This window comes from Artibeus jamaicensis, unplaced genomic scaffold, assembly GCF_021234435.1.
Source record: "Artibeus jamaicensis isolate MK-2021 breed Jamaican fruit bat unplaced genomic scaffold, CSHL_Jam_final contig_76, whole genome shotgun sequence".
Lineage (NCBI taxonomy): Eukaryota > Metazoa > Chordata > Mammalia > Chiroptera > Phyllostomidae > Artibeus > Artibeus jamaicensis.
In genome coordinates, this window is record NW_026521954.1 from 23,874,973 (window position 1) to 23,892,145 (window position 17,173).

Genomic DNA, 17,173 nt, shown 5'->3' on the forward strand with positions numbered 1-17,173 from the left:
GAGCTGCTGGGCTCAGCTGCGAGTCCAGAGCAGCAGCTGGCGCCTCAGGCCCATCCCAAACAGAGGGGCCAACAGCGCCTGTCCCACCCCTCCCCCGCTAATCCCCCTCGCCCCAACCCACCTCCACCACGTCCCGTTCTTGCCCCAGCCCACCTCCGCCACGTCCCATCCCCTGCAGGACGAGGTGCTGACTACGAGCTAGCCCTGCATAAGAGGGCGATTCCACTTTTAAGGGGCTTGTGGCCAAAGCCTATTCACATAGCGGACGTGGCCCAGCACAACTCTCCAGCACAGTGAGCTAGGCCTTGGGACAGCACATCTAAAAGCACTTCGGTCCAGCCAGGGGACCCGAGCCACAGCGGGCTCAGCAGCAGGTGCGGTCACACGGGCTGTTTTCCGGGCCCTGGCCCCGGGCCACGCCTGGTGTAGCTGCGGACAGATCTGTCTTTGGCTGAGAGAGACTGGGGGCTCCGCAGAGCGGACACACTGTCCAGCGCCCCGACCAGGGAAGGGTCACCTCGCACGACAGCTGTGTGCGCCACGCCTGCAGGACCGCTGTGACTCGGGCTCACCGCTCACCAACACAGACACACCCACGGATGTGTAACCTCGCACAGAAAGGATGTAGTTAAAACAAATAGGTTTTAGTCTAAGCAAAGCAGGGGGGTGTTTTTGACTTGTGACATTCAAAAATACTTTCCACATAAGAATATGTATAATTATGTTCACCATCGCAAATTTAGTAGTTTGGACAATATAGTTTATTTTCTCATAAAAGTTCTACCAAAAATATACATTCTTCTTAACTTAAAAGTCCAGGTTAGGAAAGCAAAATGTGAGTTATTATTCATTACACATTTTACAAACAGCAGTGAAAAGAAGAAATCAACAGAATGCACTCAACTTACAAATATAAAAATGTTCATTTCAGAAGCTTGACCTTGTCCTTTAGTAACTTAAAGGTGGGGTTCTTGCTGATTTTCTTATTGAGGATGACCAGGAGCTCCTCTTCAGACCTGTGATGTTCATCCGTCACCGCGTGATACTGAGCCAAAACCTTCACAGGGAAGAACAGCTGTCAGACGAGGGCCCCTGTCCCAGGAACCGACCTCACACGCTCTTCCTCTAACCCAGAGGGGGCAGCGGCGGGAAGTAAAAGGCCCCGCGGCGGGAAGTAAAAGGCCCCGCGCCGGTCACACCAGGCTGGCTCTGCCTGTGAAAATCCAGGCAGCCGCGTGTGTGTGAGCGCCTGGCTGCCCGTGGGCCACACGTCAATCAAGAGTTAAAAACCGTTGCTCTGGAGAGATCAAAAGTCAGCAAACCACCACCTAGAACCATCTCCAAGTAAAGCAGGCCCTGCTCCGGCTGCAGAGGGGCCACAGGACTCAGCCCGTCCCCGCCCCACTGGGCCAGATGGATCTGCAAGGCAACGTGGAAGCCACTGACACACACACGCAAGTTTATAGTATTCTGGGTAGTTTTAAGAATTGAACATTTTAAAATAAAGCACTCATTCTCCCCAGTTATGTACCTAGGTTCATGGGCCATACCTTTTTCCGTAATTTTTTGATTGCTATTTCGTTGTCTGGTGCCTGTTTCAGAATTGCTTTAATGGTCCCCTTCCAGTTGAATTTACCTGCAACACAAAGAACAACATGTAAAACATTCTGTTTTGCTGTGCTACCCGCTGCCGGAAGGGCAAAGAGATGACCTCCGCACATCCGTTTGCTCCCCTGAGCAGCAGCCAACCCTGCGTGGGTGGCGCCCCTGCACCTCACAGCAGGCCCGCAGCCTGGGAGCCCGGCTACCCTCCACCAGCCCTGTTCTCCGAGCAAGCGGGTTACCTAAGCGTCACAAACACCGTCAACACCACAAATCCCTGTGAAGAGACGCAGCTGCACTGAGCAACCGCAGCAAGACGGAGCATCCACCGGGACCAGGGAGCTAAGCCCAGTGAGCCAGAGGAGCAAAGGAGCGTCACTTGGAAAGCGGGAGGACGGCCACAGATGTTGCTACACGCGGGCTAAGACTCACTCCACGGCTTCACGAGAATCGACGATGACCCCAAAACTGTTGTAAAAGCCTCCTGTATACACAGTAAGTTGGAGGGTGGGTTCTGAGCTCAGACCTGGGCGGGCCGTCACTGAACCTCCATCAACAAAGCCTCAAATCCCACTGGGTCCTCGGATCTCTTCTTAACTGGCGGGACCCCAGGGGATGCTTCCGGCCTGAGGAACAGGGCAGCTCTGTGGAGGCAGCAGCATTTAACAGGAGCCGTAAAGGCCAGGGACTGGGTTCTGACAAGTACACGTTCTAGCTGAGGAAGAGGGGTGGCCAAGGAGTTCCAAACAAGGAGACACCAGGGACAAACCCACAGAAAAGAAGGGGAACAGCCGGGTCTGGCTGGCAGAAAGGAAGGGAACCAGGTCTCGGAAAGCAGTGCCGGGTTTCTTTTCGATTCCAGAGATCCTACCTCCTCCCGGTCCTGGCTGCTTTCCCCTTCCCCTCACGGCAAGACAGACCCTGCAAGGGTGACTCGCACACTTCTCACGGATGACCGTGGGGTCACACCTTAGTTTCAAATTCTCCCACATGCCTCTGGAGGGTATGACCTGCCAGAAGGCCCTGGTTCACCGTCTCCTTCCCGAACCTAAAGAGGGCAGAGCTTTCCAAATGATGGGAGTGATACCTTTTTTAGTTTTAATCTTCAACCAAGAAGAAGAGGGGTGAGGGCCAGAGGAGGTGGGGTAAAGAGGGAGGGAAGCGGGGGGAGAGATGTGAGAGAGACACACTGATTGGTCACCTCGCCCTATGCCCTCACTGGCGATCGAAACTGTGACCTAGGTATGTGCCCCCACCGGGAACTGAACCACAACTGTAGGTGGACAAAGATGGGGCTCCAGCGAGCTGGCCCACCCGGCTAGAGCTGTAAGTGGTACCTTTCGCAGGAGTAGCTTCGTGGTTTTCTGGTTCTCCGCCCTCAGAATGTCCTGGGAACTTTATCTTTTTCTTCTTAGAATCTGCTTCAACTAAACAGAGATTTTTTAAAAAGAGAGGTTTTGGCATTTATGACATCCGCTACACGTCCATCCATCACTGTGCTGGTCCCCGGGCAACCCAGTGTGTGGGGTTTCTCCGCTAGGCTGGGGGCGCACGGGGAGCTGAGAGGTGAGGTCACTTGCCTGGACTGAGCCCAGCCTGGCCTGACCCCAAAGCTTATGCTCTTTGTCGTACCTGGTTCAACACGCAAGGTCGAACAGATTGTACACACCCAAGTCCACAGCGCTAGTCCTTAACAAGCCTCACAGCCTGAGCTAACCACGCACCTTCGGAGAGCTTCCGCTTTCTCTTTCCTGGGCCGGCCTCGGTCTCCGCCGGGTCCGAGGCTGCATCCACTGCCCCCTCCTCCGCACGCCGGCCCTTGTTCCTCTTCCTGTGGCCCTTCTTCCCTGGGGGGCCAGCGGCCTCGGGGGCATCCCCGGCTCCGGCCTCCTGCTCCGCCTCGCGTCTCACTCTGTGCTTTTTAGTCTTCTGGCTCTTCGAATTCTCTTGGTGGTTTTCTAATTTTAGCTCTTTTTTTTCTTTTTTCCTGTTCTTCTGCCGCTCTTCCTTCCTTTCCCTCTTATTTTTCCTCGCCTCTCCTTGTCCTTGCACGGTGTCACTTGCTTTGGAAGGTGCCACCTTGGTGGAGATTTCCGCAGGCGGCTTCGCCACTTGGTTGGGTGGCTGCTGATCTTGCCCTTTACTGACGGGTTCCTTATTATTAAGCAAAACGAAGAAACACGTTAAGTACTCACTCCAGACACGCCTGTTCACTCACTGAGTGTATCTACCGCACAGCCTGTTCCAAGAAGAAACCGTCTTCACCACTCGGCACTTCGGAGCCGTGACCAGACCACACAAGCCAGCACGCGGCAGAAACACACAAACCGGGGGGACTGCCCACGCCCTCTCTGCACTGGACAGACCCTTCCATTCGCCTGGGAGAGGGAGGAACCCTTCGATCACTTCAGCCAGGCCGTTACTTTTGGCCCACTTTCGCCTTGCTTTTCAACGCAAGCTGAGCCCTTGTGTGCGGCAGAGACTAGAAGGGTTGTGTATCTGCAGACTCGGGTCCGAGTTCCCGCCCTGGGGAGACGGGGCAAGTTATCTATCTGCTCCGCACCTGTCTCCTTGTCTATCAAACGAAGTCAGTGACCCCTTCTCATACAGCTGGTGTACAAATAAGACGAGAAAAGAAATGTCACGAACCCAGTGCAGGGACGCTCAGCACACCAGGCCGAAGCACAAGAAGGGCCCTGTGAGCGACCAACTGCCAGAGAGAGGCAAAGCCTCATGGTCACTCAGATGAGCCGGTTCCCGAGAGGCCGTCGGGGCGCCCGGACAGAGTGAGGGACACAGACACGGAGGAGCCAGCCTCACGGCCTGGGTAAGAGCACCTGCCCACTCACCGCACGCATTCCCTTACTCAATCAGCACGGGCCTCCTGCTTCTAAAAACGACTGCGGCACAGCTCGTCCCAGTGCCCGCTGCACTCCCAGACTCAGAATGTGCTGGGGATCGCTACGCTGGCCCTGCTCCCGGGCCACCTGCGGACCTGCCATGAGCCCAGGGGAGCCTGGCATGCAGGGGGCGGGTCAGTGGTGGCAGCAACGCTGGGGAGTCGCTTAACTGCCACTTCCGCAGCCCTCAGCCTAGTCCCGCCCCTGTGAGTGATCAGCTAGCTGACTCCAGCAAGTCACCTCCGTCCTCCCCCTCCAGAGACTAGGTCCCAAGCAGGGAGCTACTGCCCCCAAGTTGGACCAAATACAGAAAGACTGGCTTTAGTTCGAGCACGGGCAGGCCGCGAAGTCACGCCTCACTCCGACGCCAGGCACAGCCTCTGCAGGAGAAGCAGCATCTAGGAAACGATCGGTAGACTGAATGGTGGGAGCCTTCTCGGCGGCGGCTCAGAGAGATAACACGGTGCAGGCGTGTGGGGGGAGGAGCAGAGGATGAGTTCAGAACAGACTCGGGAGGAGGAAGAGGGCAAAGAAGCTTCCCATCTACCCCACAATTTTGTTCCTACTGCGTGTCAGTTACTGTAACCACCAAGGGCCACAGACCTCGGCCCGCTGTTTCAGAACAAGTCTCTGGCTGGTGACCTGCCTCCCCACCCACACCCACTGGAGAAAAGGAAGAGCGAGGGAGGCGGAGACGCACTTCTACCCCACCAGCCACCACTCGACAGTGCGTGGTGAACCCATTGCCCATCTCCCTCCTACCTCCCTCCGGGCTCTCCTCCCCCGTGGTCCCCCCGCACTGCCTTCGCTTCTGTCCCAGTGACAGAAGCGACCTGGTAAGCTCACACCCACAGACGCAGATGTCTGTCACCAGCTCTCAGACGAGCTGCCCGAGGCAGGCCTTGGATCCCGCGACCAAGCGCCGATGCACCGGTGTGGAAAGCACCACCAGCGGAGCAGGGCAGGCGCCCCCCACTGCCCGGCGCGGAGCAGGAGGAGGCTGACAGCACAGACGAGAGCGAACAGGGCCTCCGGACCCGCGCCCCACACCAAGCACGGGCTGTGCTGCAGAGTCCACGGGGCACAGGCAACACACGACACACGCGGGCTTACCCCGAGCTACTCACTGACCAATTTATTTCATTCTTACAAAGTTCGCAGCTTCAAAAGGGAAATTGCAAAGAACTTAAAAAAAAACAACTCTGTAGTTGAACTAAATCATTTCAAATCTTTGATTCTTAGTCAAAGCAATGGAAATAACCTTTCAAAAATAGATGCCACATAAAGGCCAATTAAACGATTGGTTATAGGGTTTCAAAGGCCCAATTTGACATTTTGAGACAAATGCTAGATATCTCAATCTGCTGTCTAAAATATTCTCTCTAGTCCTGGCTGGTATGGCTCAGTGGAGTGAGGACCAGCCTGCGAACCCCAAAGGATCACACGTTCAATTCCCAGTCAGGGCATACGCCTGGGTTGCGGGCCAAGTCTGGTCCCCAGTAGAGGGCGCACGAGAGGCAACCACACACCAACCTTTCTCTCCCTTCCCCTCTCTCTAAAAAAAAAATTAATAAATAAAATCTTTTACAAAATAAATAAATCACTTAAATTAAATTAAATATTCTCTGTATATAAAGCAAATCAACTCCTAACAACATGACCGGAATAAAAGACCAACCAAACCCATTGTTTTTTTTAAACTACTAATGATGTAAGTTTCCAAATGGATGTAAGATCCAAATAGGAAGAGAGTGCAACTGAATTAACGTGAAAAAAAATCCAGTTAACAGTGTAACCCACAGTGCGGTGACACAACAGCACACCAAAACTCTGCGGGTGCATCCCCACCTGGGAACTCACACACAGAACCAATCTGACCGGCAGGCAGCTGGCCGACTAATCCCTGTGGAATTCTCCCTCCACCAGAAGGAGAGAGACGCTTATCGAGTGCCAACTGAGAGTTGGGCACCAGGCGGAATGCTGTGTAGTCTCATCTATTTTAAAACTGCAGCACATTAAGGCACCCTTGTGACCCTCCTGCCCTTTCCTAAAAGACCACCCAGTCACTCTGCGGCCCCCACCTTGTTTACCTCCCTTCACGGCACTCTCACCACATGCGGTAGTTTATAGTTTTGTTCACGTTCTGGCACAGATCAGGCACTTGGTCAGGAATGAATGAATGAATGACTATGATGACCCACTTTGTAAAGTAAAGGAAACTGAGGCTCAGAGAAGCTAATTAACGTGCCTGAGATCGAACGTTTGGCGGAGAGGAGCAGGAACTCAGTCCAGGTCTGTCAGACACCCAAAGCTCCTGTTCTTTCCAATGTGCCCGCTGCCTGATTTCTAAGCCAATCACTCCATGCTAGCTGCCACCATTATCACACATTGGGGTCAAATACCTTTCTGTGCACAATAAGGAACTCTTCTTTGCAAGGCATTCAGTTTATTCCTTCCCATAAATGAAGGCCCAAAGAGGCTCTGAAAAAGAAGGCTGTCCTGACCTCCAAAAATAAGACATTCCCATCGCACTGTTACTAAGCATTATGCCACACTACAAATCTAAAATGAGATCGGACTTACACTGCTGGAAGCTTCGGAAAAGAGATTCCACACCTGCTCCAGAACCGATTCATTATGAACCTTTAAACTGTTCTTCATCCAGTTCTACAAGGAACAAAGAGAAAACAGCAACATGCATCCCATCCGACGGCCCACAGCTGTCACCGCTGGGCCTGTCCCCCCCTCCGGTCAGGAACGCCTGTCAACTACGTACCTGAAATTTTGCCTTTTTCCTGGGAATGTTGTCAAAACCACTAATTTGCTCTAAAAGTTCTCTCACTTTGGGGCTGACATTGGGTCTTTTTATTAATTCATTAATTTTCTGGAAAAAAGGAAGACAATACAAAAGCAATAAACTGACATGAGTTTCTTGTCGCCATGGCTACAGAATTCACATTTCCAGCACAGATTCTGCATTAATGTCTACGCTTCCAAATTCCCCATATTAGCACCAGAAATCCTAGCCAGGGCCATCGGGTGAGAACAGGAAATAAAGGGCATTGGAATCAGAAAGAAGCGGAACGACGTCTGTTCACAGCCAGCTCGGTCTCCTACACGTGGAACACCCCGCAGACTCCGCGGAGAGAACCTTCAGACCCACTCAGCACGGGCAGCAGACCTGCAGAATTGACGCGCAATGGGCAAGGAGCATTTGTACAAAATAACAACCTGAAATAGAAACTCAGAAGACAATTCCACTTACAATAGCATGAAAAAGAATAGACTGCTTAGGCACAAACTTAACCAAAGAATTTATTAAAAATATCTACTGAAAACTACACAACGCTGCTGGAAAAAAGAAGACACAAATAAATGGAAATGTTCGTGGATGGGAAGACTTATTAAGAAGTCAGTTCCGCCCTGGCTGGTGTGGCTCAGTGGATTGAGCACTGGTCTGTGAACCGAAGGGTCGCAGGTTCAATTCCCAGCCAGGGCACATCACATACCTGGGTTGCAGGTCAGGTCCCCAGTTAGGGGCACATGAGACGCAACCACTCATCAGTGTTTTTTTCCCCCTTTATCTCTCCCTTTCCCTCTAAAAATAAATAAATAAAATATTTTTAAAAAAAGAGTTCGGTGCCACCCAAGAGATCCACAGATTCAAACACAATCCCTATCAACATCCGAGTGACTGTCCCCCCAGAAATAGAAGACTCTACACTGACATTCACATGGGGGTCCCAAGGGGCACCGTGGCCGAAACAATCTTGAAAAACAAGAACATTGGAGGTCTGGCACCTCGGTTTCAGAGTTTCTACACAAAGGTAGAACCATCGAAACAGCACGGAACTGGCACAGATGCACAGACCGGGGGGCCGGGAGCCCACAGATAAACCCTCGCAGACGGTTCAGTGACAGTGGTTTCTGACAGGGCTGTCAGCGTCACTCAGCTGGGAAAGGACCACAGATGGTGAAAGTATTCAATAACTGGCAGCTTAAAAATGGTCAAACTGCTCAACTTCACATCACGTATAATTCACCACCATTTTGCAACACTGGAAAAAAAAATGTGAACAAACCAAAAATGATTCCAAGAATCAGACAAAATGGATACCACAAAATATGGGCAAAAAGGACTAGGCGTGTGGACACCGGGACCTGGCTGCACGCCAGCGAGACTCTGCCTCCACGGAGGCGGAGGGCACTTGCTGGAGAGAGTTCCTCCTCCACGCTGCGGCGGCCACGTGGTGCAGCTCAAGCACACAGGCTCCTCCAGCTCAGAGGCCTGCAAGCGTCCTCCGTTTTGCGGGGGACGACAGATGCAGCACCCGAGAGAACAGCCTGACAGAGGCCAGCCTGAGTATCGTAGGGGGGTTCGCTGGCCTCACGGTCCACGCTGGGCACACTCTGGCGACCCTTACGAACAGAGCCCTCCCCTGGCCAGGAGTCCGTGCCTCAGTGAGCTGGCCGCTGTCGGAAAGTTCATGCTCAAACTCTGTCACGGAGGAAGTGACCGTTATTTGTTTGGTTTCTAGGAAAATACAAAACTTCCACATGGATGACATCTGTTTTCATTCCCCTCCCTTCCTTTCTGAATCCCTCTTCCTGTCATCTATTCCGTAAATGGTGAGCAACATTCTGGAAGTTACACTTCTCAATGAATTAGGGATTTTGTTGCTTTGTCGCTTTTATTGTGCATGGTACCATTTTTATTTAAGTAGAAAATTCCTCACATTTATGCAAACGTCTGTATTTTGCCTGGTTTGGATACCAACAGACATGACAAATTTACAGGATTTGAGTTATAAAAACTTCACAGCAAAGTGAAAGCTAGTGAGGACTCTAAAATATTTTTGCAAGAAGTGTACAAAACATACGGATTAAAGACAAACGACACTGCAATTATCAACAGAGAAACAAAGAACTCTTCTGCAAGCCTTGGCTGCTCAGCCGTGGCCTGTGCTCAGACGTGCCGTTTTGGCTCCAGCCTCCCAGGCTTCAGAGAAGAGTGGAAGGTGTCCTCGGATGAAGCTCTTAGACGCACGAGACCTCACCTGAACCCACGCCTGCTGTTTGAGGTCGCCTTTGTGAACTTTGCCGTCATAGCCTTTGCCGCCATACTTCTGGTCTTCACTCACGCATTTCACGTGGCTTCTGTAGTCATCGCCCCTGTGAGGCGACAGAGGTTCCGCCGTCAGATGGCGCCCAGAGCGGAGGCTGTCGCAGGCTGGCCCCGTGCTGCTCTCCCTGCCCACTGCCCTGCGCCCCCACCTGCTTCACTCATTCTGCTCACAACCTGCTGCGCACCCACGGCTTCTTTCCGCCAAACCGGCCACCACGGAACCTGCCACGGAACTTCCCACCCACCTTATATCCAAAGGCCTTAAACCAAATTGATGAGCGGGACTTGCTTTTAGTCATAAGTGACTCCACACTGAATTAAAAAAATTCTCTGCAACAGGTGGCTTTATCTCAAGTCACAAGATCTGCGAGATTTCCAGGTGGCACAGCAGGCAGGCAGGAAGCAGTGGGAGGGTAAGTTAACAGCTGGTATGAAATGGTGGGACCAGAACTAACAGAACGCTGGACATTGACATACCCCAATATAAACAATAAACACCGCACCAGGTTGAAAGGGCACGAGGGTGCCTCACAGCACGGGGACCGCAGTCGGCAATGCCGCGCCGCACGTCTGAAAGGGGCTGAGGGGTCAGAGCTGAAAAGTCCCCATCACGCGAGAAAACACTTTTCAGGACTATGTACAGGTCGATGTTAACTAGACTTTGTGACCGTTTTTGCAGTATATACAGATACTGAATCATAACATACGCGTGAAACTAATACACTGTTATACGTCAATTATATTTCAATAAAAATAGGTATTTTTAAACATTATGTTAGATCATTAAAAGTTCTGGATCTCAGAGTCTTGGGAAGAAGGAAAATCTCGATTCTGCCTCGATCTTTTGGAAGTCGTACAACCCTTCAGGGACACATGCGGGACAAGGTCAGGGGCAAACCCCCCAGTGAGAAAGACCCGCTTTATATATCCAGCTTCTTCCTAGGATTAGGCATGAACAAGAACTGTAGCAGTTTTCAAATGTTTTTTTAAATGTCACTGCTCTAACATAGAATTAAAATGTACTGTTGGCAAATAGCATCCAAATGCCGCAGAGGCCAGTGGGCAGAGGCAGCAAAGCCACCCTCTCACTGGACCCTCGGAGGCTCTGGGGGAGGGCAGGTTGAGAAGACGGAGGAGGTCAGCCAGCTGCCCACGGGCCCCCCAGAGACACCACCGGAGAGCACACAAGGTCTTCCCCCAGCCCCGCCCCCCCCCCTCCAGTGGAAGTGTCGGAGCACTCGGGGAGCGGGAGCCCCCCACCTCCCATCTCCTGGCAGGGCCTGGCCGCTCCTCTCGCACGCCCCCCACTGTGCAGCAGTGCACCCCTTTCTGGTTTGCCGGCCGTCTCTTCAGTGCGGTCGGCACACCGGCCCCCCAGCCTTGCTCCGTGGCCCCTGCCCAGGCCCTGGCGACAGGCTCACAGGCAGCCACACTGGCTGGTCAGGCGCACCCACCGCCACAGCTCCCCTTCCTCCGGTCTTCTCCCTAACCCGTCCACGCAGGGCAAGCGGTCCAGCACCCACTCCCGCCTTTTTCACCATATCTCCCCTCCAGCATGCCTGCTTTTCAAAGCTCTGTGGAAACGGCCCCCCAGACTGGCCTGGGCCTTCGTCCGGCCCACGCGAGCCACACGGGACTCACCAGAAGTCCGTGCCGCAGTCGATGCAGGAAAGACACTCGCAGCCCCGGCAGACGGCCAGGTGCTTCTCCACCTGCGCCTTCTTCACGGACTCGCCGCACGAGTTGCAGGTAAAAAACACCATGTTTAGCTGAGCGCTGTGATACGCGCGAGAGAGGGTAAGTCTTGCCCTGAAAGAAATTGAAAATGAAGGGAAAAAAGAGTAATCATCGTTGTAATCTGATACTTTTATTCCCAATAAACAATCATACGGCTAACTTTTCCACCAGCGTTTCACAGGAAGGTAACTACAGACAAGAGTCCAAGGTGGTTAGCAATCTCCACGCACCTCCACCACCGGGGAAGCAGAACTGTGACTCACGACAGCACCAATGACTAACTTTTCACGGGGCTTGCTCACCGCTCGGGGTCCTCTCAGAGCTTCACCCACGTTAACGGGAATCCTCACGGCAACACTCCAACGGGGAGACTATCATTCCACCTACATGAGGTATTGAAGCACAGAGAGAGTAGGTAACTTGCCCAGGGTCACACAGCAGCAGAACTAGAATTTGAACTTGGTGGCCAGCTCTACACATGAGAAGTTTGGGGGGCGTTAAGTGAAATAGCTACCTTTTCTCGTAACTCTCTCTCTCCCTTTCTCCACCCCCCACAATCTCTCACCCTTAGGTGTGTACTGCCAACTATTTCAGGTCCCCAAATACTGATACAATAAGAACACAACGAGGGGGGATGAGGGAGCTTTAGAAAGCATAGAAGCACCCTGCAAACAATCCCTATGAGCACAAGAAGCGTCTGTGCAGACTTTACCACGTACCCCCAGGTGTTAATACGGGACCTGTGCCCTCGGGCCTAGCAGAGAGGGAACAGGTGAGGGGCCTCCTTTGTGGGCTTCCTGTCGGTGCAATAAACAGGGGGACCCCCATGGCCGTCCTCACTGCCGGGGGCTGAATTACTGGTGGGCACACAGACCTCCCTGCACCCAGCACTGGGTCGGCATCACATACGGCAACACAGATATACACAACCACTATTTAAAACCCCACAGAGCTGCTACTCTGCTCCAAAAAAATGCAAAACTATCTAAAGTGTGACAGAAATCACGATAACTTGCCATGCGTACGTACTTTTTGAATCACTAGATTCTTAAAGAGTACTGTTGCTTTACAGTATAAGTACATGTCACAGCAAAACTACTGAGAAGTGTTTAACCCAGCACTCGCTCACTCAGAAAATTGGGGCAAAGCTCAAGGAAACTGGGGCCATCTGCTTAAGGTAAGACTTCACCCCCAAACCCTTCAGCACAAACGAGGGCCCCTCGGAGCCCAGGGTAGGCTGGTGTCTGAATCACTCCCTCCGCCGATGCAAGGGGCCGGTCACTGCTCTGGTGCTCATACCCAAGCAGAGACCAGGGCTGCTTCCAGCCACTCAGCCTGGAATGGAAATGTACGTCCTGGCTGCAGCTCCTGGTTTACAAGGCCCAGCCGATGTCTCGTGGGGGCCTGTGGCCCTTCAGAGCATTGCTGGACAGGAGCTTGCCTGTGGGGCTACGTACGAATGCAGGCCCTGGCCCAGACCCCCCCCCATACTCGCCATCAGGGTAGATGAGCGAGGGAGGGCATGTGGTTGACTCCAGCCTTGCACAGAATCCGAAGGAAGGCAACACACCTGTGCGCTCTGGGCTGTGCAGCAACCATGCCACCTCCCCATCTGGGTGCCGCGAAGGTGTGTGAAACTGTCGCAAGTCCTGGGGGGCGGGCACCACGACCCAGCTCCCTCCAACCTTAGCGTTCTGCGCAGGGCAGAAGGGCGGTCAGTTAGTGACTGGCAGCAAGGACAGTGGCTGTCCGGCCCCTCAGGGGGAACAAAGGCTGGAACAAGCACCATGGCATCAAATAAACAGTCAGGAGGGGCACTTTGGTACGAGAACAAGGGCACACCATTAACTCATCACCAAGAAACAGCGGGCCATTGCACACACAAGGCAGAAACAGCTGCAATAAGTCAAATATCTGCTGAAAAATGTGTAAGTACGTTCTTAATGCAACTCAGCAATGACAAATACCCCCTTGGAGTTAAGCTATGGCCTAGGCAGGGGTGCCCAACCTTTCGGCACCTCTGGGCCACACTGGAAGAAGAGCTGTCTTGGGCCACACATTACATACACTGCAACATGTAATCACAAAAAGAGAAAATCTCATAACGTTTTAAGTAATTTACAATTTTGTGTTGGGCCACAGGCTGGACAGCCCTGGGCCCTACAGCTTTCTGACCTTCCTTGTTGAAGTTTATTCTGCTTCCTGGGTGAGGGGGACCAGGGAAGAGGAGGCTTCAGCAAGCTTTGAGATCCTGTCATAAAAGGTCTGGAATTAAAGACCTGAGAAGGATACGCGGAAACAAGATGTACAGACCGAAAGGAGCCAGTGATGCTGACAAAAAGGATGCTGGGAATATCTGTGTAAAACATGTCGCCCCTCTGCGGACTGGCCCCGGAGACTAGACATCGGCTAGGAGAGGACTGGAATTCGATCACACGGCCACAGGAAAGACGCCCCCACCCCTTTCAGATGTTCACGTGTAGAAACCGGTGCACTGCCTGTTCCATGCGGAAAGGGCAACGTGCACAGGTGTTGCACTCGGTCTCTCGGTGCCTTCCTCCGGCTCCACAGCCTGCCTGCGTCTTTGCCCTTGATATGAAACGGCAACACCGTGGCCGCCTGCCGGCTAATGAGAGAAGTAAGGCCTGGAAGGAGCTTACTGCTCACTTACTCAGAGCCCAGAGGCTATCCCAGCACCAGCCAAGGGTCACCTTGATTGGGCCTCACACCTGACCTAGCCCCCTGGGGAAACACCTGTCATTTATGCAGGGAACACCTGCATGTGTGTGTCTGTCTGTCTGTATGGGGGTGGGCCGCACAGAACAGCAAGCTGAAAACCATCCTAACTGCACAGCAGACAGGGGTCCCCAGTCTTAGTGAAGGCTTAACAATTTCAGATGTGCAAATGCAACAAAACTTACAAAAACACACCATGTGACATCAGCCCCTCCAACTGAAGATAGCAAGCATTGCCTAAAACAAAAAATTAAAGTTATTAAAATTTTGTAAGACTAAACATGAAAGAAATTTAAACAATTAAACCTTCAAATGATGTGTTTGGAAACGTGTAACATCTCCTCTTTGGACAAGGGGAGAGCTGGAAGCCTGCAGCATGCAGACTTAGGACACCGTCTGCTGGGCTCGGGTGTTATTTGGTGTTTGGCCCCAAGTGTAAAAAGACGGTGTTCTTTAGGGGCTGAACGTAAGTAAGAGTTCCCATTTCCTTCCCTGGCTCCTCACTCTCACTGCCCATGGCTGGGTCCCCATCAGCCACAGAGATTCCGTGTGTCCTTTCTCCTAGAGATGCAGGCATGTGAGAGCAGAGAATGATGAGCAGAAAGCAGTGTTTCTGGACCGGCAGAGAGCACACGAGTGCACACTGGGATCCAGGTACACCCAGGTGCCCTCCCCTAAAGTCAGCCAGGTCCTCTGTGTGAGCTTCTGGCTGTCTGTTCGTCTGTCTGTTCAATTCACTGAGTTCTTGCCACATGCCCTAACCTGAGAAAAGGGTGAAGAATGACAGAACGTGACCACTAGCTGTCCACAAAGCCATTTCACACTTAGGACCACAGCAGCACTGACATCCCCAAAGAGGTCCGATCACACGGGCACCCAGACTCGGCGCGGGTGAGCCATCTGCCTGGAGGCACACTCCGTGGCAGGGGCAGCCTGACAGCCAGGCGACACGCCGCAGCTCCCATCCTGCCTCTCATCTTGACTTGTCGTGTCCTTGGCCACTACTTGGCGTCTAGGATCTTGAGACCCTCACCCAGAAAAATTCAAAGGCTGTACAAGTGAGCTTCCATTTGAAAACATGAGAACCCATGTCTTAATTCTCAGGCCAGCCCACACTGTGCCAAACCACCCGTGTCCTAATGGAGCGTGTCAGGTACTGGAAAGTGATGCTCAGTTGAGGGGCAGAGACAGAATCAGTGAGAGGATGGGAACTGTGAGGAATTTATCAAGATGGTAGTCATGTTCTGTTGAACTGGGCTTGGATGCAGGGCCAGAGGATCTGAGCTGGAGCCCATATCTGCCAACTGCAAACTAAATGACCTCAAGGTATCCTAACTTGAACCCATTTACATATCAAATGGGTCTTAGAGCATTGTGCCAAAAGTTAAGTAAGATACACAATATGGAAGATTCATCCTTACCCAATGGTAGAATTTCCTGTGCCCTATGAATTTGCACATCAATGTTATGACACCCGGTGCCCACCTAAGCCCATGCTTCTTTAAACAGGACCTGCAATCCACTCATCTATCCTCCAAAAATGCACCCTGGGCTCCTCTGGCTCCCTACCATGGTGCTACTGTACCACCATGACCCTGATAACATGACCTCAGGTTTAGTTCCAGGATTGGGATTTGGGGTGGGTTGTTTTTGTTTTTTTTTACCTTCCTCCCTGTGTTTTTGTATGTTTTTTTTTACAAAAATTACATTCCCAATTCTTAAAACATTCTCAAACACGAATACACACAGACCTAAACCCCATCATCACCACCACCTCCAAGAGTCCATCTGACAGGCCAGACTGGCAATGTCAGCACGGTCCCCAGTGAGCACTCTGACCTGAATGTAGTCACTGTCCCACTGAACTTCAAGTTCTCCCCTGTGAAACACGGGGTCAGGCCAACCAAACCAGCCCTTTCTTTCAGGGGTACAGGTCCAAGAGACCATAGGTATTGTGCAGGGAAGGACACACAAGTCGGGATGGTCCACCATCCCTCCTAAACCCGGGAGGCTTTGATGTGCACTACACAGGACCACTCCCTTGCACTCTGCAACGCCTCCAAGAAGACAGTACATCTATCTCCACTTAACAGATGAGCAAACTGAGGCTGGGAGAAGTCAACCTAACCTCCCATGTCACCCCCTATGTCTTAAACAGCTTCCCTTCTCTGGTTTAACAACCCTCTGTGGAACCCTCTGTGGGTTCACAGAACCCACCTGCCAGGCTCTATGCTAGATGCAGGGACGGGGGTGCTGTGTGAACCAGTCCCAAGTGGGGTCTCTCTGCAGGAAAGTCAGCCTTGCAAATACAGCCCACCTCCTTGCCCTACCTGTCTCCTCGGAGGTGGGAGCTGCAGAACATCCTGACTTTTATTGAGCACCCTACTATGTGCCAAACCCTGTCATTGGTAGTTAACACGTTTGTGCTCCTGTAAACCTCACTACAGCCCTGAGTTAGGTTCTGCATCATTCCCTTTGGAGAGTCAAGGGAACTGAGGCACAAAGACATTAAGATGGTCACACGTCCAGTTGGTGGCCAACCTGGACTCACATGTGGCCCTGCATCCGTGCTCTCAACCCCATGCCCTGAAGTCTCCTCCGCAAGGACCGAGCTCCCCAATTCCCAGAGAAGAGCCCTGTCCCCAGCTGTGCAGCCCGGCGGTGACCCACTGTCCTGCTTCGCCCAGGACAGGGAGGGTTTCCTGCACAAGAACTTTTCCACTTTAAAACCTAGAAGAACTGGTCATTCTAAGTCCAGAACTCCTTTCACCTCTGCAGAACACAAACAGATCTGAATGGATTTCCTCCTTCCATATGCGTGAAGCAGAGGGACCGGCTTGGTGGATGGAAATGCAGGCATTAGCCCCGCCGCCCTCCCCTCCTCACGCTCTAGCGCAGCCTCCCAGGTCGGACCTCTGAGCCACCGCTCCTCACCTCTCAGCCCGCGTCCGCCAACGGCTGAAACCGGCCGCGGGGAGCACGTGGAGTCGCCCCGACAGCCCGCCCAGCGTAACCACCACCTCCCTGAACAGCTTCGCGGCGTGAAATTCGTTTTTGGAGCCGCCCGCGCGCA

The 17,173-nt window shown here is 52.6% G+C and overlaps 1 protein-coding gene across 4 annotated transcripts; it reads right to left on the reverse strand.

Moving 5' to 3' along the window:
• Window positions 1-755: 755 nt before the first annotated feature.
• On the reverse strand, window positions 756-17,172 carry LYAR (Ly1 antibody reactive). Of its 4 annotated transcripts, none has more exons than XM_037126958.2 (11): window positions 17,035-17,172; window positions 14,286-14,337; window positions 11,667-11,747; window positions 11,269-11,436; window positions 9,560-9,674; window positions 7,279-7,386; window positions 7,086-7,169; window positions 3,327-3,756; window positions 2,940-3,029; window positions 1,551-1,636; window positions 756-1,057 (listed from the first exon to the last, which is right to left on the reverse strand). In XM_037126958.2, exons 4-11 carry the CDS (start codon window positions 11,388-11,390, stop codon window positions 923-925), a joined length of 1,170 nt encoding a protein of 389 aa, XP_036982853.2. In that variant the 5' UTR covers window positions 11,391-11,436; window positions 11,667-11,747; window positions 14,286-14,337; window positions 17,035-17,172; the 3' UTR covers window positions 756-922. The 4 variants fall into 4 exon arrangements, with proteins under 4 accessions (XP_036982853.2, XP_036982850.2, XP_036982852.2 ...); XM_037126955.2 differs by having other exon boundaries at window positions 11,595-11,747; XM_037126957.2 differs by lacking the exon at window positions 14,286-14,337 and having other exon boundaries at window positions 11,595-11,747.
• Window position 17,173: the final 1 nt, after the last annotated feature.

Excerpts from the sequence above, each read along its gene's own strand:
- LYAR (XM_037126954.2), bottom strand. The coding sequence starts at position 14,305 with ATGTCACATGGTGTGTTTTT. Across the intron at positions 9,675-11,268 it reads GACTGCGGCACGGACTTCTG|GGGCGATGACTACAGAAGCC; the intron begins GTGAGTCCCGTG and ends GTCGCCTCACAG. Across the intron at positions 7,387-9,559 it reads AACAGCAGGCGTGGGTTCAG|AAAATTAATGAATTAATAAA; the intron begins GTGAGGTCTCGT and ends CCTTTTTTCCAG.